The 22,634-nt window shown below is 51.1% G+C and overlaps 2 protein-coding genes across 17 annotated transcripts; one reads left to right on the top strand and one right to left on the bottom strand.

Annotated features, from left to right (window-relative positions):
• Window positions 1-1,263: 1,263 nt before the first annotated feature.
• On the top strand, window positions 1,264-9,597 carry ZNF692 (zinc finger protein 692). 8 transcript variants are annotated; one of them, XM_065918376.1, is made up of 12 exons: window positions 1,264-1,402; window positions 2,076-2,263; window positions 2,545-2,576; window positions 2,854-3,117; window positions 3,659-3,707; window positions 3,805-3,927; window positions 4,211-4,432; window positions 4,520-4,597; window positions 4,695-4,773; window positions 6,172-6,286; window positions 8,878-8,977; window positions 9,120-9,597. In XM_065918376.1, the coding sequence occupies exons 2-12, from the start codon at window positions 2,088-2,090 to the stop codon at window positions 9,415-9,417; spliced, it is 1,536 nt and encodes a 511-aa protein (XP_065774448.1). In that variant the 5' UTR covers window positions 1,264-1,402; window positions 2,076-2,087; the 3' UTR covers window positions 9,418-9,597. The 8 variants fall into 8 exon arrangements, with proteins under 8 accessions (XP_065774448.1, XP_065774454.1, XP_065774451.1 ...); XM_065918382.1 differs by having other exon boundaries at window positions 8,927-8,977; window positions 9,120-9,309; XM_065918378.1 differs by lacking the exon at window positions 1,264-1,402 and adding an exon at window positions 1,415-1,495.
• ZNF672 (zinc finger protein 672) lies at window positions 4,319-19,093 on the bottom strand. Of its 9 annotated transcripts, XR_010660903.1 has the most exons (6): window positions 18,224-18,741; window positions 15,082-15,132; window positions 14,165-14,271; window positions 12,570-12,671; window positions 6,524-6,590; window positions 4,319-4,359 (listed from the first exon to the last, which is right to left on the bottom strand). XR_010660903.1 is itself a non-coding variant. In XM_065918386.1 (5 exons), the coding sequence occupies exon 5, from the start codon at window positions 12,442-12,444 to the stop codon at window positions 11,047-11,049; it is 1,398 nt and encodes a 465-aa protein (XP_065774458.1). In that variant the 5' UTR covers window positions 12,445-12,671; window positions 14,165-14,271; window positions 15,082-15,132; window positions 18,224-18,684; window positions 19,032-19,062; the 3' UTR covers window positions 10,120-11,046. The 9 variants fall into 9 exon arrangements, 8 of the variants coding, with proteins under 8 accessions (XP_065774458.1, XP_065774462.1, XP_065774460.1 ...); XM_065918386.1 differs by lacking the exons at window positions 4,319-4,359; window positions 6,524-6,590 and adding an exon at window positions 19,032-19,062 and having other exon boundaries at window positions 10,120-12,671; window positions 18,224-18,684; XM_065918390.1 differs by lacking the exons at window positions 4,319-4,359; window positions 6,524-6,590; window positions 18,224-18,741 and adding an exon at window positions 19,032-19,093 and having other exon boundaries at window positions 10,120-12,671; window positions 14,975-15,132.
• Window positions 19,094-22,634: the final 3,541 nt, after the last annotated feature.

Raw genomic sequence — 22,634 nt, 5'->3', positions numbered from 1 at the left:
CACAACAAATTTTTGGAGATAGTATCAGCAGGACTAGATGATGTAGTCAAGGATGATTCTGAGGTTTTTGTTCTGAACAAGTGGGTGGATGATGGTAACATTTACTGGGAACCTGGGTCTCCTGCATTGCAGGTGGACTTTTTACCATTTGAGCTACCAGGGAAGCCCTTTAAAGCTGAGGGGCCAAATAAATGAAACAAGAAGAAAAAAGTCCAGAAGAGACAGGACTTGGTCCACAGAAAAACCCCAAGCTAATTCTCTGAAGAGGATCCAACAAAGGAAAGGAAGAGCCAGGAAGGAGGGAGGAAAACCAGGTGTGTGTGAAGTCACAGAAGCTAAACTTCTGTGAGGGGAGAGTGGTCATGGAGGGAAATATCTACATTGTCAGATATTGCTTTAAGGGTAGAGAAGCAGAGATGGAGAAGGAAATGGCAACCCACTCCAGTATTCTTGCCTAGAGAATCCCGTGGACAGAGGAGCCTGGTGGGCTGCTGCCCATAGGGTCGCACAGAGTCGGACACGACTGAAGCGACTTAGCATGCATGCATGCATTGGAGAAGGAAATGGCAGCCCACTCCAGCATTCTTGCCTGGAGAATTCCAGGGACAGAGGAGCCTGGTGGGCTGCCGCCTATGGGGTCGCACAGAGTCAGACACTACTGAAGCGACTTAGCAGCAGCAGCAGAGAAGCAGAGAACAGACCACTGCATTTAACAAAGTGACCCACTGCCCCAGGTGACGTTGACAAAGCCCGTTCTAGTGGCTTGGTGGAGAGAAAAGCTCCATTGGAGTCAACTGAAGAGAGAACGGAAGTGCGGAATAGTCCACAGCAAATCTGGGCAACTTTTCGGATGATTTCTGTCGTGCCTACGTGCTCAGTCACTAAGTCAGGTCCGACTCTGTGCGACCCCATGGATTGCAGGCTGCCAGGCTCCTCTGTCCATGGGATTCTCCGTGCAAGAATAGTGGAGTGGGTTGCCTTTCCCACCTCCAGGTGACTTCTGTCGGGGAACAGGGAATTGGGAGGGAGAAAGAACTACAAAGTAGGAAAGGTGGCAGAGGCCACATCCCTGGGCTGGTTAAAGGGGCTGTGGTCGGCGCACGGGAGGAGGGCTTGGCCCTATGAACTCCATTCCCTAAGTCTTTGGCCACCAAACACAGGAGCTCGCCGGGGCAGCGACCGTCCACAACCTTTGCACGGTTCAGCCAGGAACGTGAGCAGTTTGTATGGGAACCACGGCTCCCAGCAGGCGTTGCGCTGAGCGGCCAATGCGCATGCGCGCGCAAGCAGCCTTGCCCCTCTCCCCTTCCCCCCAAGCCCCGGAGCCAGTTCCAGGCTGGAGTCACCGACGCGAAGGGGGACGGGTTCCTCTTAAAAGAGAAACACCGGCGGCGCGCGCGAGGTGGGCCCCTGTCCTCCCGCCGCTCTCCGGGCCTGCGCGCGACACGGGAGAGGCGCAGGCGCAGTCGGGAGGAGGGCGGGTGGGGGCGCTCAGGTAAGGCCGGGGTGGGGGTGGGTCGCGGCGGGAGATCTGGGCGGCCGGGAAACTGCCTTAGGAATTGGTCCATCCGACGCAGTGTGAGTGTTCAGTGGGGCGGCCCAGAACGGAATGGGGGGTGCCCTCCAGACCCCGCCCCTCCCCCCGCCCCCCGCCCCGGCTTTACCCAAGTCGTCCCAACTGTGAGGAGCTCTTCCAGTGCAAACGACCTCGTCCCTCATTTACCAGTAAAGACTCAGGCCTTCTTCAATATAAAACTGTTACCTTACCCTTGACTCCGCCCTAGTTGAAAATTTCTTACCCCATAGCTCCAGTTCTGCACTTCAGTGTGCCGGGGATCAGGCCGTTCTGACTTTGATGCTGTCCCCGTACCTCCCACCCCCACGATACCCACCCCCTAGCACTAGTTTATACGCCCTGACATGTAAGCAGACTTGGTTTGGACCCGGTGGCGGCGAATGCTGTTGCAGTGGTTTGGTTCTGCCCCAATTCACCGATGAGGAAACTGAGGCCCCGGCAGAGGGTGGAGCTGGGGCCTCTGGACCCTTATCTGATCAGCGTCTCCTCCACCCCGCAGGGCCTGGTACTCATGGCGGCCTCCCCTGAGGACGCGTCCCGCAGGCGGCGGGAGAAGCGGCGGCAGCTGGATGCGCGCCGCAGCAAGTGCCGCATCCGCCTGGGTGGTCATATGGAGCAGTGGTGCCTCCTCAAGGAGCAGCTGGGCTTCTCCTTGCACTCGCAGCTGGCCAAGTTCCTGTTGGACCGGTTAGGGCCCGGGTCTGGGGTTCTGAGGGAGGGCACCCAGGCTACAACACCCAGCACCTTACCCATCCCCTCTCCCGACACGAAGTGTGGTCCTGCTGCTCCATGCCACTGGCAGATTTCTCGTTTCAGAAACAAGGCCAGGGTGGTTTGTGAGCTCCCACGGTCTTCCCCAACCTCTTGGTCCCCAGAGGATAGAGGACCCCTTAGTGTGTGAGTGGCCAGAGCCGAGGGCAGTTGGCCACATGGGCCCTCACTTGACCTGCCTCTTGTCCCCCTGGCAGGTACACTTCTTCAGGCTGTGTTCTTTGTGCAGGTGGGTAGGGAATGGCCGGGGGTAGAGAATTAGGAGCCGGAGGGGGAAGAGGGGGCGACAGGGAGTGGTGTGACCTAGAAACACCCTCCCTAAGGGGACTGCATCAGAGGGCGCCTTGAGTGAGTTTGGGAAGAGATGGGGGGAGTTGGACAGCTGAGAGGGGCCACCTGTGGAGAAGGGAGCAGGGGGTTGGGGTACAGGGCTGTGAATGTGGCTCTTCAGGATGAGAGGAGAGGGCCTCCCAGCTCACCCTTGACTGTTGCCTTTACTGCTCTAGGTCCTGAGCCTGTGGCCCCCAAGGGACTGCAGTATCTGGTGCTTCTATCTCACGCTCACAGCCGAGAGTGCAGCCTGGTTCCTGGGCTGCGGGGACCTGGGGGCCAAGATGGGGGGCTTGTGTGGGAGTGTTCAGCCGGCCACACCTTCTCCTGGGGCCCCTCTTCAGGCCCCAAATCTCCAGAGGAGCCAAATCCGACCCCTCTTCCAAGTACTGACGAGAGGAGCTGGTGCCCAGAGGCCAGGAGTGGGCCGGAGCCTGCAGGTAGGCTGGGGGAAAGAAGAGTTATGGAGAAAAAAAGAGGGGAACTCAGAACCCTATTGTGTAACTCAGAACCCCATTCTTCAAAAATGACCCTTTCTCAGTGGAAAAACTCTATGCTGATAAGGAAATATATCCTCAATATATTTTTAGGTATGAAAAGCAGAATACAGAATTGGATGTATCATACGTTACCATTGGTGGATAAGCAAGAGAAGAAAGGAATTTATGTACTTATGAATGTATAAAAATTTCTGGAAGGGCATATAGGAAAACAGGTTACCTACAGGAAGACTGAGGTGGCTGGGGTATGGATTGGAAAGGAGACTTTTCACAGTGTACCTTTTTATACTTTTTTTTTTTTTTGGGTCATGTGAAATGTACCATCTCTAAAATCAAACAGTCTTTCCCACTCCAGTAGCCTGTGCCCCTTCTTCCTTCTTCTTCCTAAGAGTCTTCCCACCAGTTCAGGTCTTAGAACTTCACCTGTCCTCATCCCTCCAGTACAGAATTTCTTCCCTTTTGACCTTACCTGTGCCAACAGGTTTGGAATCTAACTGTGATGAGAGGGCTCAGGAGGCCAGGATGCCCAGGTGAGTCTGGGGTTGTGGAGAGGGGGACAAGATAGACCTGGGTGGACAATGGAAGTGAGGGAGCAGGACTTCACACTTGCCTTCCTTGGACCTGCAGGGGTGCGGGACCCCCACCGGAGACCTTCCCATCCCTCGGAGAAGATGGGGAAGAGGAAGAGGAGGATGAAGAGGAGATGCTCAGTGATGCTAGTCCCTGGACCTACAGCTCCTCCCCAGATGAGCAAGTTGGGGGCTGAGGGAGGATGCTGAACAGAGTGGGCTAGTCGGGGGTGGGGGGTGGTTGGTGACTGGGGCGGGGGGCACTCAGAGCTTTGCTTTGCAGACTTCAGGGAGTGGCTTGTTGGTGGAGAGGGCAGGGTAGGCTTTGGGGAAGACAGAAAGAACTAGAGATTTTGAACTGGGTGGAAAGTGAGTTTGGGATCTTCACAATTTAGGGATTGGGGTTGGGCTGGGGCTGGCTGAGGATCCATGAGATAATGCCCTCCTCTTCATTCTCCTTTCAGCAGTGAACCAGATGTCCCCAAACCACCCCCTTCCCCTGTCACCCATGCACTTAAGGATGGGGAGATACCCCCGGCCCCTGCAGCCATCCCAGCTCCTCTTGCTTCGCCATCCTCATCAGCATCCTCCTTGGGTTCTGGAGCTCCTAGGCCTGTAGAAGTCAGGATACAGCCAGAGCTCAGGGGGACCCCTCAAGCAGACCAGCAGACTGAGCCCCTGGCCAGGTAACCTGATGGCTGAGACAGAGGGCAGGGGCGTCCTGGGACATGGCCCTCCCTCGAGGCCCTCCGCTCCCTCTTTGCTGCCCATAGCCCTGGGAGTCAGGCTCAGTCTGCTCTGGCCTCGGCATGGGATGAGGACACTGCTCAGATTGGCCCCAAGAGAATTAGGTAGGACTGGGGAAAGGGGCCCTGGGTAGGGAAGGGTGAGGAGGGAGGTGGGGGAGTGCCTGCACGAGTCCTCCTGCTTCCTGTTCTCCTCCCTCAGGAAAGCTGCCAGAAGAGAGCTGCTGCCCTGTGACTTCCCTGGCTGTGGAAGGATCTTCTCAAACCGGCAGTATTTGAATGTGAGCATGTGAGGGGTACAGGTTGGATTCTGTGTAGCCTTGTGGGTGGAGGAGGAGGGCTGAAGGAGAAACTGAGGTAAAGAAACCTGGGGTGTGGAGGGAATTCAGAGCCAGGGAGAGAAGGGTTGGGATGGATGTACAGAGTTGCCTACAGTTATAATCACTAATCCAGGTGACTGGTAGATAAGGCAGGAAACCAAGCCTCAGGGGCACAATTGCTGCCACTGTGCTTGTTGCACAGGCCCTCTGTTGGCCACATGGAGATAATGGTGGCATTCCTCAGGCTTTTGAGGTGCTGGTGACTGTTCTAAGCACTTGATATGTGTCGAGTCTTTTGATCTTCTCAACATTCCTGTGGAGTGGGCACTGATACTATTCATGCTCTGCAGCTGAGGAAACCAAGGAACACAGAAAGATTAAGCATTGCCGAAGGCTTCTCATTAATGTGTCAAGGTGCTAGGGTTCCTCAGTCCATTGGGCTGCCTTGCTCTGCTGGCTCATGCGGGTGGTTTAGGAGACAGTCTTGTCCTCAGCCTTACTACAGGAGAGGATTGAGGCACAGAGACGGAAGAGTCCAAGCCCCACACTCAGCGAGAGCTCTCACAGGGTTCTGAGGCTGGGGGGCTCCTAGACCAAAGGGGTGGTGACTGGGTGGATGGGATTTGGGAGAAGGGGAAGGTTCCCATGTGGTTGCAAAGCTCTAGGCTTTTGATAAGAACAGCAAGGCTGGTCAGACATATTTGAGTTTATTAATGAAGGAGACTGAAGTAGCTCCCAGCAGTAGTTTAAATATGGGGAAATGGGATTATGGAGAAAGGGAAAGCCCATGCAGCTTAGTGAGCCAGGATGTGAAAATTAGACCAGATAAAAAGAAGTATTTCCTATAAATACTTGGAGAGTTAAGGTTGAAGAACACACTACCCTTAAAAGTGTTCCAAATTGAGAGAGAATGTTTCCCCAAAGGACATTTAGGGGAAAATTACATAATCCCATGGTCAGCTATTAATAAAATGCAGGCCATCTGAGAGACACTGTTGGGCATTGACATTGATACCAAGGAGAGTAATCATAGCCACCCAAAATGAGTTCCCATCCCTGGCAGATGGCAAATATATAGTTAGGGAACCAGGAGTGTCAGCAGCACTGCATTTTGTTCAGGGAACTGGGCATTGCAGGGTGATGTTGTGACAAGAAGGTAAGATAATGGAAGTTGAGGGCAGGGCAGAGTAAGGGCAGGGTGGTATCAGGAAGGGATGGGATTGGGGTGCTCACGTATAGGTGAGGACTGGACCATAGATGAGGCGGTGACAAGAACTGCTAAGGAAGAGGGCAGAAGAGCCTGCCTTCTGGGTCAGCTCTGGTGGTCTCCCTGAGAAAACCATGTGCTTCCTTCCCTAGCACCACAAGAAATACCAGCACATCCACCAAAAGTCCTTCTCCTGCCCAGAGCCGGCCTGTGGGAAGTCCTTTAACTTTAAGAAACACCTGAAGGAGCATGTGAAGCTGCACAGTGGTGAGTTGTGGAAATGCCTTCTCATCTCCCCACTGTGGGTCCTGTCACCTTCCCCTGTGGGTACCTTCCCCCCCTCCACGAGGCCCATCACCTCTTATCTGCAGGTTTTGTCACATTGCTCTGGGATAACTCTTCGTTCACACACTCATCCTGCACTCTCTTTCTGTTGAGATCTTGCCTGCTTTAAACTGTTATAAGTGCTTGGATTTGGCAGTGAATAAAGCAGGCAGTACTCACCTTGTAAGATGTCCACTCTACTGACACTGGGCCACAAAGAGCTGTGATAGGTGCTTTGAGCAAAGACCTAAGTGAAGAGAGAATGGAGGCTTAGCCATACCCAACCCACAGGCAGCTCATGAGAGGATCCTAAACTGGCATCTCCAAGCATGATCCAGGAATGGAGAGGAAGACAGGAGTTTAGAAAGGAAGAGAGGTCAAATAGGTAGTAGAGGCCTCCAAAACCATCTTCACAATGGCTTGGCTCCTGGCCACGTGTGATGGGCACCGGTATGTTGGAGGGAGGGACACAACTGATTTTAAAAGGAGCATTGTGACTGCCATGTGAAGAATAGAGGGACTGCAGAAATGTGCAGCACAGTAATGGTGACCTGGAGAGTTGGTGAGAAGTGGCTGGAGACTGACGAGTGAGTGAAGGTGGAGCCCAGGCTACTGTGGATAGAACAGATTGTCCATGGGTAGGACTGTAGAGTCAGAGGACTTGGAAAAAGCCTCGAGCCTGAGCACCTGGATAGAAGGTGATGTGATTCCCTGAAAATGACACATAAGCAGGCTTTAGGGAAGGGACATAACATTTTATTTGGGACATGCTAATCAGGTGTTCTAGAAAACATGAATCTGAAGTTCAGAGCTGTTGGGTAAAAAAGAAAAAAATGTTCATCATGAGCACTTGGGTGGTGTTTAGAGCTGTGGGTGGAGTGTTTCTACAGGGAGAGAGTGAACATAGGTAGAGAAGAGGTCTGAGCAGGGCAGGTGGGAAGGTCAGCTACAGAGGGGCCAGGGAGGCGGCTGAAGAGCAGTATCCGAGGAGCCAAGTGGAGAAAGTGCTCTAGGGAGGAGGGACGGGTGACCTATGCCAGTGCTGCCAAGCTGAGTAAGATGAGGATGTGGACAGGCCACCAGATAGGGTAGTGGAAAGCAATCCTTGACCAGATGACAAAATGGCATGTGACAAGGGAGATAGCAGCCAGCAGGGGGTGGGTCTGGAGCAGAGAAGAGCTGAGGAAGTGAAGACAGCAAGTACGAACAACTCTTTGGAGTTTTGTTGTGAAGGCAAGCAGAGAAGTAGGTATAAGCTGGAGGACAGGATCATACAGAGATGATCCCACAGAGAGGAAAGGCTTGCTGATGCCAGGGTTGGGCATCCTTAAGTCAGTGAGGAGGGGGTGTGTCTGGGCACAGTTGGAAGTCAGCCACAGGGAAGCAGGAACTATTCACATATATGGGCACAGAAAGCAAGTTGCCTGGTGGATTAGGTGAGGGGAAGATGTGGGCGTTCTTTCCTGACTGTTTTCTTCTGGGTGACTTATAAAATGAGGTTATTGCTGAGTGAGTTTGGTAGAAAGAGGAGGTCATGTGCAAAATGCCCTTCTGGACTCTAGAAAGTGGGAGAGTGAACTGACCAAGGAAATGCAGAGGTACTGTGATAGGGCAGTGGGGAGGCTTGAGACTTGTAGTTGTGTATGAAAGTAGAGCCCAAGGTGGGGTATCGGGGAGTTGGTTGTCTGCCCTGCTCAACACACATGTGCAGGCCTGGAGCAACCAAGTGTTGTGTTTATCCTGAGTTGGGTTTTAACCAGGAAAATATAGCTGAGGAAAAGAGAGACAGGTGAAGTGAAGGAAGGCCATGAAGATGCCTTGGAAATGGACTCGTCACAGAGAAGGGAGGGAGACAGTGGGAAGGCAGTGGGCCACTGAACTGGCAGCCTGGAGTTGTGGGATTACTGTAATAGGACAAAGGATGACTGGAACTAGGATGCTTGAAGTTGTGATTTCTACATGGTGCAGTGATGGTGCATAACCTGGGAGTGGTGGCTGAGGAGGTTGGGGGGGCCAGGTTAGTGAGGGTCTGGGAACCAGGAGAGTGAGGGCTGGACATGTAGAAAACAAATTGACATCAGTGGTAGTGACTGAGGAGAGAGCCTGGAGCAGGAGTTGTGTGGAGTACGTTAGTGATGGGGATGAAGGCTATAGGTACATGTGTGTGTGGTCTGATGGCAGGATATACAGAGCAGTGGTTGGGCAGAAGACTACAGGATGCCATGGAAAGGATGGCTGTCTCCTCTGCTGCAGGAGGTGCAGGATAAAATCCATACCAGGCCTGTGAGAACTGCTAGAGATGGGCAATGGGCAGGTGCTGTTAGGGCTGGCAGGCGGGTTCAGGGAGAAAGGAGAGGGGATTGGCTCTTGATACCCACATGGTGTCTGTCAGGTCACAGGGCACTGTTGTGGGGCTGGGAGGAGTGACATGCAGACTAAATAGGGATAGTACTCCTTTGGAGGACTGGAAGGGGTGGGCCAAGGAGGGCCTCAGTTTGGGGATGGACGCTTGGCTATACCCTATATGCCCACAGACACCCGAGATTACATTTGTGAGTTCTGCGCCCGGTCTTTCCGCACCAGCAGCAACTTGGTCATCCACCGGCGCATCCACACTGGAGAGAAACCCCTACAGTGAGTGTGGGGAAGGGAACCTGGTGTGGGGTGAAGTGGGGAGGTGCTGGAAGGACACCTGGGAAGTTGGGACCAGGAGGAACCCCTGGGGAAGTCAAGATGGGCTGAGGCACCTTCTCTCATTCTGCTCCCCCTGGTTTAGGTGTGAGATCTGCGGGTTTACCTGCCGCCAGAAGGCATCCCTGAATTGGCACCGGCGCAAGCACGCAGAGACAGTGGCTGCCTTGCGATTCCCCTGTGAGTTCTGCGGCAAGCGCTTTGAGAAGCCAGACAGTGTTGCAGCTCATCGAAGCAAAAGCCACCCGGCCTTGCTCTTGGCCCCACAAGAACTATCTGGTCCACTGGAGTCCTGTTCCAGCATCTTGGCCTCTGCATCCCTGGGGGCCAGTGAAGGATCCAAGTCCTCTCTGGCTCCTCAGGCTCCCATGCTGCTCCCTTAGCAGCAAGTATTCCCCAGAATTTGGGGGATCCAGGGACTGGAAAGGAGCAAGAAGGGCCAGATGCCTGGTGTCCAGGAACTAGGATGATGGGGAATGCAGGGCAGGGGCAAGACCGGATTTTAGGGGAGCCAGGCTACTTGAGTCTTTCTAAAGGACAGAATAAACCCAGTATTTTACATAGACGTGTGTGGGCAGAGTGAGTATTTTGGCACCTGAGGTACAGAAATCTTGATTCTTTTAGAAACAGGCTCTGCTGGAATGTGCCTGAGTGCACCCTAAGTGCAGGCCCTGTTCCTCTCTCTGCAGCCCCCCACCTGCCCCCACTGTTAGGACCCAGCTTTCTTTCCCAATTCACTTTGGCTTCCCTTTTTTCTGTGGAGAGTCACATACACTCTTGCCTTCAAGTAAGGGAGGGTGTGATCACTAGGTCATTCCAGAGGGATGGGCTGGGGAAGGATTAGAGGTATGTGACTCTGGGCCACATTTGTATTCTTTGTCAACCAAGACAACCAGATGTATAGGAGCCCTTGAAGAGTCTTGCCTTCCAGTGCAAAAATGAGGGGGCTATATACATCCAAGGTTGCTGAGCTAGCCTGGGAAGGGACCAGAGACCTTGATTTTTGAAAGGGCCTGTTTCTTGGGTGACTCTTGGTGTCTGCAAATACAGCAGCCTCAGGTTTAACAAAGGGAGCTCTTGGCATCTAGAACTCAAACAATTCTTTATTTCACCACCTGCAAGAAAAAAAAACATGGCCAATTCCAGGGAATTTTCAACCCTGCACTGTGGCCTCTGTGGAGCTGTTTTCCCGTGGTTCCAAGTGTGATTTGTACATAGCATTCTCACTCCACTTGGCAGTGCCCAGCTTTGTGGACCCATGTGGTCTTGTCTCAGATCCCAGGCTAATGTCTCCTACCTGGAGAACACTATCCTGAGAATCACCCTGATCTGTACACCAACAGGTCTGTCCCATGAGACAGGTGGGCAGCCATGCTGAGGGCTCATGCCCACCTTTACATGCTGTGAAGCACTTCTCTGAGTGCTTCTGATGTGGAGATATCTTTCAGAAAAGTGAGCTCTTCCACCATTTCTCTGCAAATTTCCCATCTCTCAGAAGCTGAGGGAAAAAGCAACAAGAGACTAACAGCCAAGTGAAAGGAAGAGGCGAGAAGACCACAAGGCTGGTGGGATGTGACTCTAGCCACATCTACAGTCATTACCTGAAGAGATAGGATACCAAAAGTACCCAGAAAGAAAAGGTAGAGGGGATTCAGGCTGCAAAAAGGAGATGGAATAAGAGAAGACAGAACAATGATGGGAAGACAGGCAAGACCTGAGAGCACAGCAGCAGGGATTCGTCACACCAATACTTGGATGCTGTTCTACGCGTGGGGTCTGAGAGGTTTTCACTGCACCTACACCTCAGAGGGGGAGAAGGAAGGACTGAGAACAGGCAAAGAGATGACAAGGGTCGTAGGTGTAGGGGTGCAGTGAGAAGCCAGGTGAAGTTCTACCAAGAGATGGAGAAAGATGATAGGCCATGCTGTCTTTCCACAGACCTCTGTCTGCGAGTTGTCCCACCGTCCCTGTGGCATTGTATGAGTGCTTGTCTAGCCCACTCCAGAGAAGTCTCAACAAGTCTCTCTCAATTGAGGCAAAAAAAGCCCTGGCTTTTCCTGTCCTGCTTGCCCAGCAACTATGAGTGCAGTGCCTGCCTTGGGCTGAGTGGCAGCGGCAGCAGGAGCAGTGGAGGCATGAGCACGCCTGTGAGCTCGCTGGTGCTGTGACAGGGAGCGGCTGTGGCTAAAACATTTGCCACACTCCGCACATTCCGCTGGCCGCTCGCCTAGGTGCGTCTTGCGGTGCAGTGCCAGCTTGGAACCTACACTGAAGGCCTTGCCACACTCAGGGCACTTGTGGGGCTTGTGGCCAGCATGGTTGCGCCGGTGCACATTGAGGTTGGAGACGCATGTGAAGCACTTGCCGCACAACTCACAGCGGTAGGGTTTCTCACCTGTGTGTGTGCGCCTGTGCTTTGTGAGGTCTGAGCGGTCGCTGAAGCAGCGACCGCACTCAGTACATGGGAATGGCCTCTCACCTGTGTGGATGCGCTGGTGCACCACCAGGTCAGAGCGCTGCCCAAAGCCCTTGCCACATGTGGCACAGGCATGTGGCCGCTCTCCCTGATGGCTGCGCTGATGGCGCAGCAGCGTGGAGCTCTCACTGAAGCGTCGCCCGCAGTCGCCGCAGGCGTAAGGCTTCTCGCCCGTGTGTGTGCGCTGATGGCGCACCAGTGTGGCGCTCTCCAGGAAGCCCTTGCCGCACTCCGGGCATTTGAAAGGTTTCTCACCCGAGTGCGTCTGCAGGTGTCGCGTTAGCGTGGAACTCTTGCCAAAGCTCTTGCCACACACACCACACTGGTGTGTGTCCGGAGCACCTGGCTGCCGAAGTGTGGAGTCACTGGGGCTCCTGGCTGCGTGTACACGCAAATGGCTCCGAAGTCCAGCGCCGCTGAGGAAGGCCCGCGAGCACTGTGTGCAGCGGTGGAGTGTGTCAGCAGGCACGGTAGGTGTTCCCCATGGGTGCGCCCGTGCCAGATGGAAGCACAGCGCGCTCTGGCGGAAGGCTCGAGGGCACAGCGGACAGCGGCGGGGCCTCTCGGGAGGGTGCCAGCGGCGCCGGTGCAGCAGCAGAGCCGGGAGGTGTGGAAAGCATCCACCACAAGCTCGGCAGCGGTAGGAGCGGATGCGCCGTCTGTGTACGCTCTGGTGCAGGTCAAGGCGGCCGCTGTGGCGGAAGCTCTGGCCACACTCACTGCAGATGTAGAGCGTCTGGCCCGCGTGAGCGCGTCTATGTGCACGGAGGTCTGAGGCCTCTGCGCATCGCTCACCACACTCTAAGCAGCGGAAGCTGCTGTCACCACTGTGGGCGCGCTCATGCCGCAGCAGCACTGAACTGTAGCGGAAGCTCTTGCCACACTCACTGCACCCATAAGGTCTGCCCACTGCCACCTCTGAGGCAGCGAACATGGTGAGGGCCAGGGTGGGAGCCCTCAGGGTGCAGAGTGCCACTCACGCTCTGGAGTCCACCTTCTCCATCTGAGTTATCTTTAAGGCATAGAAAGGGAACAGTAGCAAAGGGAAAGGGGAGAGACCTGGAAAATTGGTCTGTAGATTCCAGGGTTCCTTCTCTCATGGCAGGTGCTGTGGCTGTTTCAGAGGTGGGCTGCAGCTAGGTTCACCATGTACCATGAGCCCTGCAGAGAGAAGGTCACTGTGAGCTCCAGCAACAGCTATGACAGCTACACCCTGGGGAGTGGAGGGTCAAGCACAGGCTCCCTGTTTTCTGTAGCTCCCTCAGTTAGGTCATCTCTTGAATTCCATTCTCCAAGAAAGGAGGCAAAACCATGGGAGCCCTAGAAATATAGGCCAGGGAGGGGTGTGTCCTTGTGCCACTAGGAAGGGCAGGAGGGACTCAGAGGGAAGTTTGCCTCCAGTACAGTAGTCAGAAGAGGAGGAAGAGTGTCCAGCTTGTTTTATAGCCTTAGACCAGGGATCCTAGCTTGGTGATGCACTAGGAAATGACCAAGGAGGGATGGGCAATGAGAAGTCCCCTAGGGTAAACCAATCAAAGCCTTCTTCCAAAGACTCAGGGTTTCCTGAGTAACCAATGTGAACTGAGCCAGGCCTAGACTGGAAGTGGTGAAGCATAACCCCCTCAAGCAGCAGCAGCCCAGGTAACAGGCTCAGGAATGGCTGGGACCTGAGCAAGGGAAGGTATTTGACAAAACAGAAGTATTGTTCCTTGGCTTTGGACAGCACCTGATAAGCAGTCACTCCACACCAGGGCTAAGTCTCCAAGTTCCCTGGCCTAACCTTAAGAAAGCGAAGCAACTCAGGACCCAGGAAAGGGGTAAAAGAATATCAAAATTTGATGGTGTTATTAAAGAAAGTGAAGTGAAAGTTGCTTAGTCGTGTACAACTCTTTGCAACCCCATGGACTACAGTCCATGGAATTCTCCAGGCCAGAATACTGGAGTGTGTAGCCTTTCCCTTCTCCAGGGGATCTTCCCAACCCAGGGATCGAACCCAGGTATCTCACATTGCAGGCGGATTCTTTACCAGCTAAGCCACAAGGACAGCCCATTATTGAAGAAGTGCCTTTCAAATTTCTAGGGAGGGCAGGGAAGGAAGAAGGAAAATCCTTTCTAATTATCAGGGCATCCAAGTTGTTTGCAAACATTCTGCAGCCTTTCCTCACTTCCCCAGCTCCAAGGATCTGAGAACCTGAAGTAGCAAAGAAGCCCCTTTATGGGGATGAAATCTGCTCTGCTATTCTCTTTATCTCAAATGGTATCCCTGAATCCTTCTGACAAGTTGGCCCAGATGGCTGTCCATGAGCAGGATCAGCATTTGTGCACATAACTTCCTGTGCCCTCTATCTAAAGCACAAATGGGGCTGCTCTCCTAACCTGGCTGGCCTCACCACTGACTGCCTCAAGACCCATGACTCTGTCCCCAGTTCAGTTCAGTGGGACATGGGAGACAGGTATAGTCACTATCAATTACAGCCATGTCACCCAACAGATCAGAGATAGAAAGTAAACAATAGTCATCAGTCATTTTCTTATTAGCAGATGGCAACTCTAAATTTCCAGAGCTGTGGTTAAAACACCCCACAGATGGGGTTCTAATCTTCTGGATGCAAATGGAGTCAATTTAAAAAAGCCTTTAAAGCTAAGCTACAGACCTGCAGGAGTGGGCTCTGAAGCTTCTGCTCCCCTCCGTACTACTGGGCAGGAGTGGCTGATGTAGGATGTTCTCTCTCTGTGCCTCTGGAGCAGGGTGTGCTGTACCCTGCAGGAGGGATAAAATAAGAGGGACAATGTAATTTTAAATGGAGCAGAGAGGACAGATGCAAGAAAAGAGAAGGGAACATTTCCTGGAAGAGAGGTTATTTTTTAAACGGATATTTTCAAGTATAAAAAACTTAACAAGAAGAGTATCACAGATCACTCACTCACCTTCAGCATTTATTTACATTCTAAATTATGTTTCATTTACGACATCCCCCCAACTTGCCCCAGCCCATACTTGTTTTTGGAGATGGGGTGGGGGAGGGGTGCACAGGAATATTTTAAATCCTGGTCATCTTATTCAAAGAGTTTTAAACAAAATCTGTAATGAGGAGAAAGAGACCTCTGCAGACCTGAGAGCAGACTTTAGAGTGAGTCTCTTGGTTCTCCCAGGAGTTTTCAGCCCAGAAACTTGCTTGGGTTGCTGATTCTAACTGATCAAAATCAAAGGAATGTTTGCTCTCGTGTGAATAAAACCTCTCAGGGGTCAGTGGTTGATCCCAAATGCCAAGGAAAACAAGGCTTATGTCCTAGTGAGTGTTCCCCCTCACCTGAGTGTCTCTGGAGACCCTGGTACCTCTCAGGCCAAATTTCTGGGATTGAACCCTCTACCAGTCTACCGCTTTCAAGGGTACATGTCCAAGGAAGGTAAGACAAATGTATAAGCATAAACACACACACATAAATGACATAAACAAAGATACCATTTTGCCCCATTACAGACATGGAATAAGAGATCCTGGTCTAGGGTGCAGGTTTGGTGCTTGAGTGTCAAGGTATATCCTTCAAGTTTCACTTCTGTTCACCTTACCCCATACTGGAGCTTGCCCTTGAAGGAAAGGGTCTATGCCTGGAAGAAAATCTGAAAAAAAAAAAAAAAAAAAAAAAAGTATTACCCTGCCAACAGAACAATTTCCAGACTGTCCTAACCATCATTTTCCTGATTGAGTTTTGAAGTGTTATACCACCAAATTTCTTTGGTACAAGGAAGGCTTTAAAGAGGGAAGGGGGTAATTATGTGTGAATTTATGAAAAATCCTAGTTGTTTAATTTTAGTAGCTTTCAAGTATTTAATACTTACAGATTTATTTTATGTAACTAATAAAAGACAACTACTAAGAAGATAAGCTAATGGCAAAACTTGACATCACAATACATTTCTGAGTTTTGTTTACCACAAAACGTATTTGCTTCTTAGTAGATATTGCCAGCATTTCATGTCATATCTAATGGTTCACATGAGTGTTGGACTAAATCAGGATTTAGTACATTTACTAACAATCTTCTGTGAGAGAAGTGTAGTTCTTTTTCTTCTGAGTTGTACTGTTCAGTCAGAATAAAGATTTTCCTCCCTGGCTATCTTTTCTGCCAGGCCAACATTTCTGGGGCATTGTGAAGAGGTGAGTGATCATCTCAAAATTCCTCCATCTTTAAGTCAAAATTGGATGCAGATGAGGGTTTGAGGGCTGCATCAGCTGTGCCACAAGCGACATGTGGCAAATGAAACTTGAAATATGGTTGGTTCCAAATGAGATGAGATATAAGGGTCAAGTACACTCCTAACTTCAAAGACTTAGTATGAAAAAGAATGCAAAATACCTCATGAATAATGTTTAATACTGACTGTATGTTGAAATAAAATTTTAGATGTATTGGGTTAAATGAAATAATGAAATATATTTTATAGTTTATTTTACCTGTATTTAAGACAAGTGATGATTACAAACGTGGCCAAATGGCTTGGAACACATAACAAAGGGAGGCTGCCCCACCTCACAGTCCCTGGAGGGGACTGCACGGAAAGGCCACTAACCTCCCTGGCCCTTAGAACCAGAGAAGATGGCCACTCTTCTCATCTCCTAAGATGCAGGGCTCTGGCCACACCCTCCAGAGGGTCCATTTGCTCTTCAGGAAAGTGAATATCTATAGTGCCACGTAGATCTGTTTGGGACTTGGGGTTGTGACTAGTGCAAAGCCTATCACTGCTACTCTCCTAGTTGTTACTAGCATCAGTATGGAATGGATCTCCTATGTTCCTGTGTATGTACCACTTTCCTCCTCCCACTAGTCCTTTGGGGTGGGTACTACTGGGCACCCCTGTGTGACCTAAGGTTCCCCTGCAGTGTGAGCTTTTCTAGAGCCACTCGGGCGGCAAGTGGGTCCAGGGACAGAAAAGGGATGGCAGGCCAGGAGGCCTGTCTCTGATTCTCCCTGATAGTCTCCAGCCCTTCTGGCCCCGGGCAGTTGATAGTAGCAGATCAGGAAGTCTCAGGTGACCTCACAGGCTGCCATGGGAGTTGGGCTCACTTGTGCTTTGCATTCGATTCTTTGCAATCCTGGTATGAGAAAGGAAACCGTTGGCCTTAGAAGTGGTTTGGAGAGTGGTAGCTGAATTTGGGAGAGAAGACTCTTCTGCTGGCCTCTCTCTGTATACTTAAACCCCACCCTAGTCTAGCCCTAAAGTCTGTTCTCTTGCCCCAGCCTTAATGACAGTGTAGTCTCAAGGACTCCGAGATACCCCTAGAGGCAGATGAAATTTTACATCCATTATGAAGCAAATGATACACTTTTCACTGCTGGGAGGAGGAGGAGGGAGGAATTGGATGGATGGAAAAGTTTCCCTGGCCCACTGGAGCCTGATTTGGGTCTTTTCCACTTGTAGTTCTTTCTACCTGAAAGCCCTTTCCCTTCTTCATTCAATGCTCTGCCCCAATAATCCCTCCGCAGAGAAACCCTACTGAGCACCTCCACTTCTCCAGCCCACCCCCGGGCCCCGGCTTTATTCTGAATAATCAGTGAAAGTATCATTAAAGAGTGATTCTCAGTCCACTCTGGAAAGGTTTCAGTCTCTTTTCTAAGTGAGGAAGGGGTATGAAATCCAGAGCAGCAGAGTGGTCACTCCTCACTTCCCTCTTTCCCTTAACAGAAACAAGGTCCAGTATTTTAAAAGACCTTGTCTCTTCCAGCTTCAGGTCCAGTCTGACATGTTTCAAGAGCTGGTGGAAACAGAAATGACAGTTCCCCCTTCCCCTCAATTGCCCAAGCCTGATCATGATCCAAGCAGATTCTTTTGCAACTTTTTTTCACAAAGATTTTTCCTGTGAAATCTGGGAAGTGTGAAGAAGGTATGTATGTTGACAGGGAGAGAACATAGCAGAATAGTTTATTCTCTATGTTCCTTTGACACACGGGCAAGACTACAGCTCAGAAGAGCCAGAGCAGCCCAGAAGCGGGATGAGGGGAAGGACTATAAGGTGGTTTGCATTCCTCCTGGGCCTAGCAATAAGTTGGGCACACATAAGGCATCTAATACTTTTAAAAAATGATGTATTAATCTGGAATGCTATTCTTTCAAGCATTAGGTTCCTGGAGGAGAGTGCCTCTCTCTAGTCATCTTATCCTCCATAGCCCTATCCCCTGCATATACTGCAAATACTCAGCCTTAGTTTACTAACTAGGAACTGCAACCTCTGTCGGGGAACTAGAGAGCCAAGTATCCAAGTTTTGGGTCTTCCATGACTGGCTGTGTGACCCTGGACAGGGGAGTCGTGTGCCTAACACTCCTGCCTGAGAAAACTCAGTAGAGGAAACTATTGTAACGTCTCCCACGAAAAGAGGTAGGTGTAAAGTCTGAGAACGGCAGTTGCTGAGTTTTTAGGATTTACTCTTCCCAGGACAGTTTTGAGGAACTCTGAAAAAGGGGTCTGACTCCTACCTCCTAAGCATCCTAAACGTTCTGCAAAACCTTTCAAGGCCTTCTCCTCCCCGACTGCCCCCTACCCCCGCAAAGAACCCTACTTAATGGGATTAGAGATGTGTGGGGCTTTCGCAGACCCTCGACAAACACCAGGGGCTTAGAGTAAGTATTGACGTTGATTACACATTTTAAGGCTTGGTGTCTAGCACTTAACGGGAGCTGAGAACAACCATTCGAGGAATGAAGAACGCCGCACCTGAGCAGATCGCCTTCCCTGGCCCCCCTCCGCAGCGCAGCCAATCCCGGGCGCGTCAGTTAGTTTTCGTCACGAGTTGCTGGTCAGATTCTCCTTGGACGAAATTTCCCATCCCTGGGCCTATCTCAACTCTGCCCTAGGCGCCAGCCCACCCGAAGGGCAAGACAGGGCACCAAAAACGTAGTGCAGAGTAGGCGGCGTTTAATATGGTCGGGACCCGGAGGCTGCCGCTGCCCGTTTTCTTTTCGGACTCAGCCTGAAGATATTTGCGTCGTGGGGCCGCCAGCAACGAAGGTCACAGCGGGAAGACTGGTGAGGACAGACGGAGGGCAAGGCCTGGGAGGAGTAGGCCGCGCGGCAGCAGCGGACGCGGGCCGGCCAATCCCTTGCTCCGCTGGGCCTCTGCGTCACTAGTTGCCAGGGCGGCGTTCTTCACGGCGGCAGACGCTGGCCGCCCGAAGCTGAGGGAAAAAGCCGGGCGACAACTGGGGATGGCTGCCCCGCGCTAACCCTCCCTCCCGCCCCACGGTCCCCTCACCGGTCGCCGACTGGCTCCTCGGACACCGCGCGGCTCCCACTCAGCTGGGTCGCTGACCCCCGCCTCCCGGATTGCGGGACTGTGGCGGGGAAGGGAGGGAAGGAGCGCGGGGCGGCCTAGTGGGGGGAACTGGGAGGTGCCTCGGGATTGAGGGTCACGCTCCAGCCCCGCTCTCCCGGGTTGGCCAGTGGCCTGCCTCACGCCGGTGCGTCACCGGTTGCTGGGAAAACTACTAGGCGTACGACGGCTTCACTAAAGGTTCGGCCTTACCTGCGCGGGCCGTAATTCCAGTAAGGGGGCGGGACCAATAGACGGAGCCTCTGGAGACTCCGGGCCTGCCTCCCTTCCGTGTCAAGGCCCCACCTTCTTCCTGGGCTCAACCAATCTCTGCCTCCTCCTTTGCCTACGTCCCACCCCGGTCTCTTCCCGCCCAATCAAGAGGAAAAGGCTCCGAGCCCCTCGCACAGCCTCAGCGCCTAGTGGCGGAGTCCGGGTGCATGCTTTTGTGTTCCTGCGGTTCACAGGGGCAGACGGGGACGCAGAAAGATATCCCCGCTGGTGCCGCAGCCTGGCTAGGGGTGCCCCTGGGTGGAGTGACCTTGGGGGCCACCCGCCCGAAAGTCCCCGCAGTAAGCTAGTGACTTCTTACAAAGAGGCCACACGTGATACCTGTTATCTTAATCCTTGCCACAGCCCTGCCAAGGAATTGATAACCCGTCCGAGATTGCATTACCAATATTGGGGGGTGCTCCTAGTCGGCTTTCCAGTTGTCTCTACAAAAGCATACTGGCTGAGCTCTCTGTTCAATGTCTTGTTCCACTTAGATGTGCTGTTAATATTTTCCAGAAACGCATTTGGGGATGTGACTGTCTGCCCTCAGGGCTGCCTGTCAGACTCCGTATGATGCCACTCAGGATCATTCTTTACCAGTTCTAATCTTCCTTTCATGGTCACTTAGTGCCACATATCTTGTCATCCATCCAGAGCTTCTACCCCTCTCCTCTGCTCAGTTCAGTCGCTTAGTCGTGTCCGACTCTTTGCGACCCCATGGACTGCAGCACGCCAGGCCTCCCTGTCCATCACCAACTCCTGGAGCTTGCTCAAACTCATGTCCATCGGGTCGATGATGCCATCCAACCATCTCATCTTCTGTCGTCTACTTCTCCTTCTGCCTTCAATCTTTCCTAGCATCAGAATCTTTTCCAATGAGTCAGTTTTTAGCATCAGGTGGCCAACGTATTGACGCTTTAGCATCAGTCCCTCCAATGAATATTCAGGACTAATTTCCTTGAGGACTGACTGGTTTGATCTCCCTGCAGTCCAAGGGACTCTCGAGTCTCCTCCAACACCGCAGTTCAAAAGCATCATTTCTTCCGTGCTCAGCTTTCTTTATAGTCCAACTCTCACATCCATACATGACTACTGGAAAAACCATAGCTTTGACTAGATGGACCTTTGTTGGCAAAGTAACGTCTCTACTTTTTAATATGCTGTCTAGGTTTGTCATAGCTTTTCTTCCAAGGAGCAAGCGTCTTTTAATTGCATGGCTGCAGCCACCATCTGCAGTGATTTTGGAGACCGAGAAAATAAAGTCTGTCACCATTTCCATTATTTCCCCATCTATTTGCCATGAAGTGATGGAACCAGATACCATGATCTTAGTTTTTTGAATGTTGAATTTTAAGTCAAATTTTTCACTCTCCTCCTTCACTTTCATCAACAGGTTCTTTAGTTCTTTGCTTTCTGCCACAAGGGTGGTGTCATCTGCCTATCTGTGGTTATTGCTCCTGGTGATCTTGATTCCAGCTTGTGCTTCATCCAGCCCAGCATTTCACATGATGTAGTCTGCTGCTGCTGCTGCTAAATCACTTCAGTCGTGTCCAACTCTGTGCGACCCCATAGACGGCAGTCCACCAGGCTCCCCCGTCCCTGGGATTCTCCAGGCAAGAACACTGGAGTGGGTTGCCATTTCCTTCTCCAATGCATGAAAGTGAAAAGTGAAAGTGAAGTTGCTCAGTCGTGTCTGACTCCTAGCAACCCCATGGACTGCAGCCTACCAGGCTCCTCTGTCCATGGAATTTTCGAGGCAAGAGTACTGGGTTGCCATTGCCTTCTCCGGATGTACTCTGCATGTAAGTTATATAGGCAGGGAGACAATATACAGGCTTGACGTACTCCTTTCCCAATTTGAAACCAGTCCGTTGTTCCATATCTGGTTCTAACTGTTGCTTCTTGACCTGCACACAGATTTCTCAGGAGGCAGGTAAGGTGGTCTGGTATTCCCATGTCTTTAAGAATTTTCCACAGTTTGTTAATGATCCACACAGTCAAAGGCTTTGGTGTAGCCAATAAAGCAGATGTTCTTCTGGAATGTCTTTGTTTTCTCTATGATCTAGTGAATGTTGGCAATTTGATCTCTGGTTCCTCTGCCTTTTCTAAATCCAGCTTGAACATCTGGAATTTCTTGGTTCACATACTGTTGAAGCCTGGCTTGGAGAATTTGAGCATTACTTTGCTAGTGTGTGAGATAGGTGCAGTTGTTCAGTAGTTTGTGTACACTTAGATCCTTCAAGCCCTTCCCATTGCTTGTTAACAACTGAATAAACCCATGCAACCAGCATTCGTATTAAGAAATGGAATATTTCAAAATAAAAAGAAAAGAAATGGAATATTTCCAGAATCCCCCAAAACCCTTTGGCTCACTTTTTGTCTCTCCTCCCATGTATAGAGTAACCATAATTCTGACAACATAAATTAGTTTTGGCTAATTTATAGTTTTGACTTCCCTGGTGGCTCAGACAGTAATAATCTGCCTGCAGTGCAGGAGACCCAGGTTTGATCCCCGAGTGGGAAACATCCCCTGGAGAAGGGAATCTTCCAGTATTCTTTCCTGGAGAATTCCATGGACAGAGAAGCCTGGTGGCCTACAGTCCATAGGGTCGCAAAGAGTCCTACACAACTGAGCAACTAACACTTTGACTTTTCATTGAGACATAGAATCATATTATAGGTGCTCTTTTGGAATCTGATTCATTTTGCTTAACTTTAGATGTAAGGTTTATTCATATTGTTAAGTGTGGTTGTAGTTAGTTCACTTTAGTTGCTGTATAGTATTCCATTGTGTAACTATACCATATTTATTTACCTGTTCTACTAAATAAATACAGCTGATTAACATTTGGGTTGTTTCTAGTTTGGGGCTTGTATTAGTTTCCTAAGGTAGTTGTAACAAAGCACCACAAACTGAGTGGTTTAAGCAATGGAAATTTATTTTCTCACAGTTCTGGAGTCTAGAAGTCTGAGATCAATGTCAGCAAAGTTGGTTCTTTTGGAAGGATATGCAGAAGAATCTATTCCATGCATCTCCCCCTAGGTTCTGGCAGTTTTGGAATGCTATTCAACTCTGCTTTGAATTCCACCCATTTTTAAAAGTTTAGTCAAATGCCATCTCCATAACCCTGGAGATGCCTATGCTGGAATGCCCTTCTTCCCCATAGTTAAGAAAAAGGCTTTGCCCTGAAAACAATGCCCTGGAACATGAGCACAGGGCCTGCTCATCACAAACACTCAATGAATGTCTGCTGATACATGCAGAGCGGCATGAAATAGGGAGTACATGTTTGGCAGCAGGAGGCAAGGAAATGGAAAACAGACACAGGCCTAGGGTGATGACAACCTGAAACAGAAGGAATAGAGGAGGCAGATGCAGAAATGAAAAATGTGCCTGATGTAAGGTACCATTCATTTTAAGGTAGCACTGTATTGAGGATGACTGCAGGCTGTGCTAAGTCACTTCATTTGTGTTTGACTCTGTGTGAGTCCATGGGCTGTGGTCTACCAGGTTTCTTTGTCCATGGGATTCTCCACGCAAGA

Source organism: Muntiacus reevesi, chromosome 1 (genome assembly GCF_963930625.1).
Source record: "Muntiacus reevesi chromosome 1, mMunRee1.1, whole genome shotgun sequence".
Classification (NCBI taxonomy): domain Eukaryota; kingdom Metazoa; phylum Chordata; class Mammalia; order Artiodactyla; family Cervidae; genus Muntiacus; species Muntiacus reevesi.
The sequence above is the reverse complement of the archived record's forward strand: the minus strand, read 5'-3'. Positions and strand labels throughout refer to the sequence as shown.

Coding starts and splice junctions, on each gene's coding strand:
- ZNF692 (XM_065918376.1), top strand. CDS start 2,088: ATGGCGGCCTCCCCTGAGGACGCGTCCCGCAGGCGGCGGGAGAAGCGG. Junction 3,708..3,804: donor CAGGAGGCCAGGATGCCCAG/GTGAGTCTGGGG, acceptor TTGGACCTGCAG/GGGTGCGGGACCCCCACCGG. Junction 4,774..6,171: donor CAAACCGGCAGTATTTGAAT/GTGAGCATGTGA, acceptor TTCCTTCCCTAG/CACCACAAGAAATACCAGCA.
- ZNF672 (XM_065918390.1), bottom strand. CDS start 12,444: ATGTTCGCTGCCTCAGAGGTGGCAGTGGGCAGACCTTATGGGTGCAGT.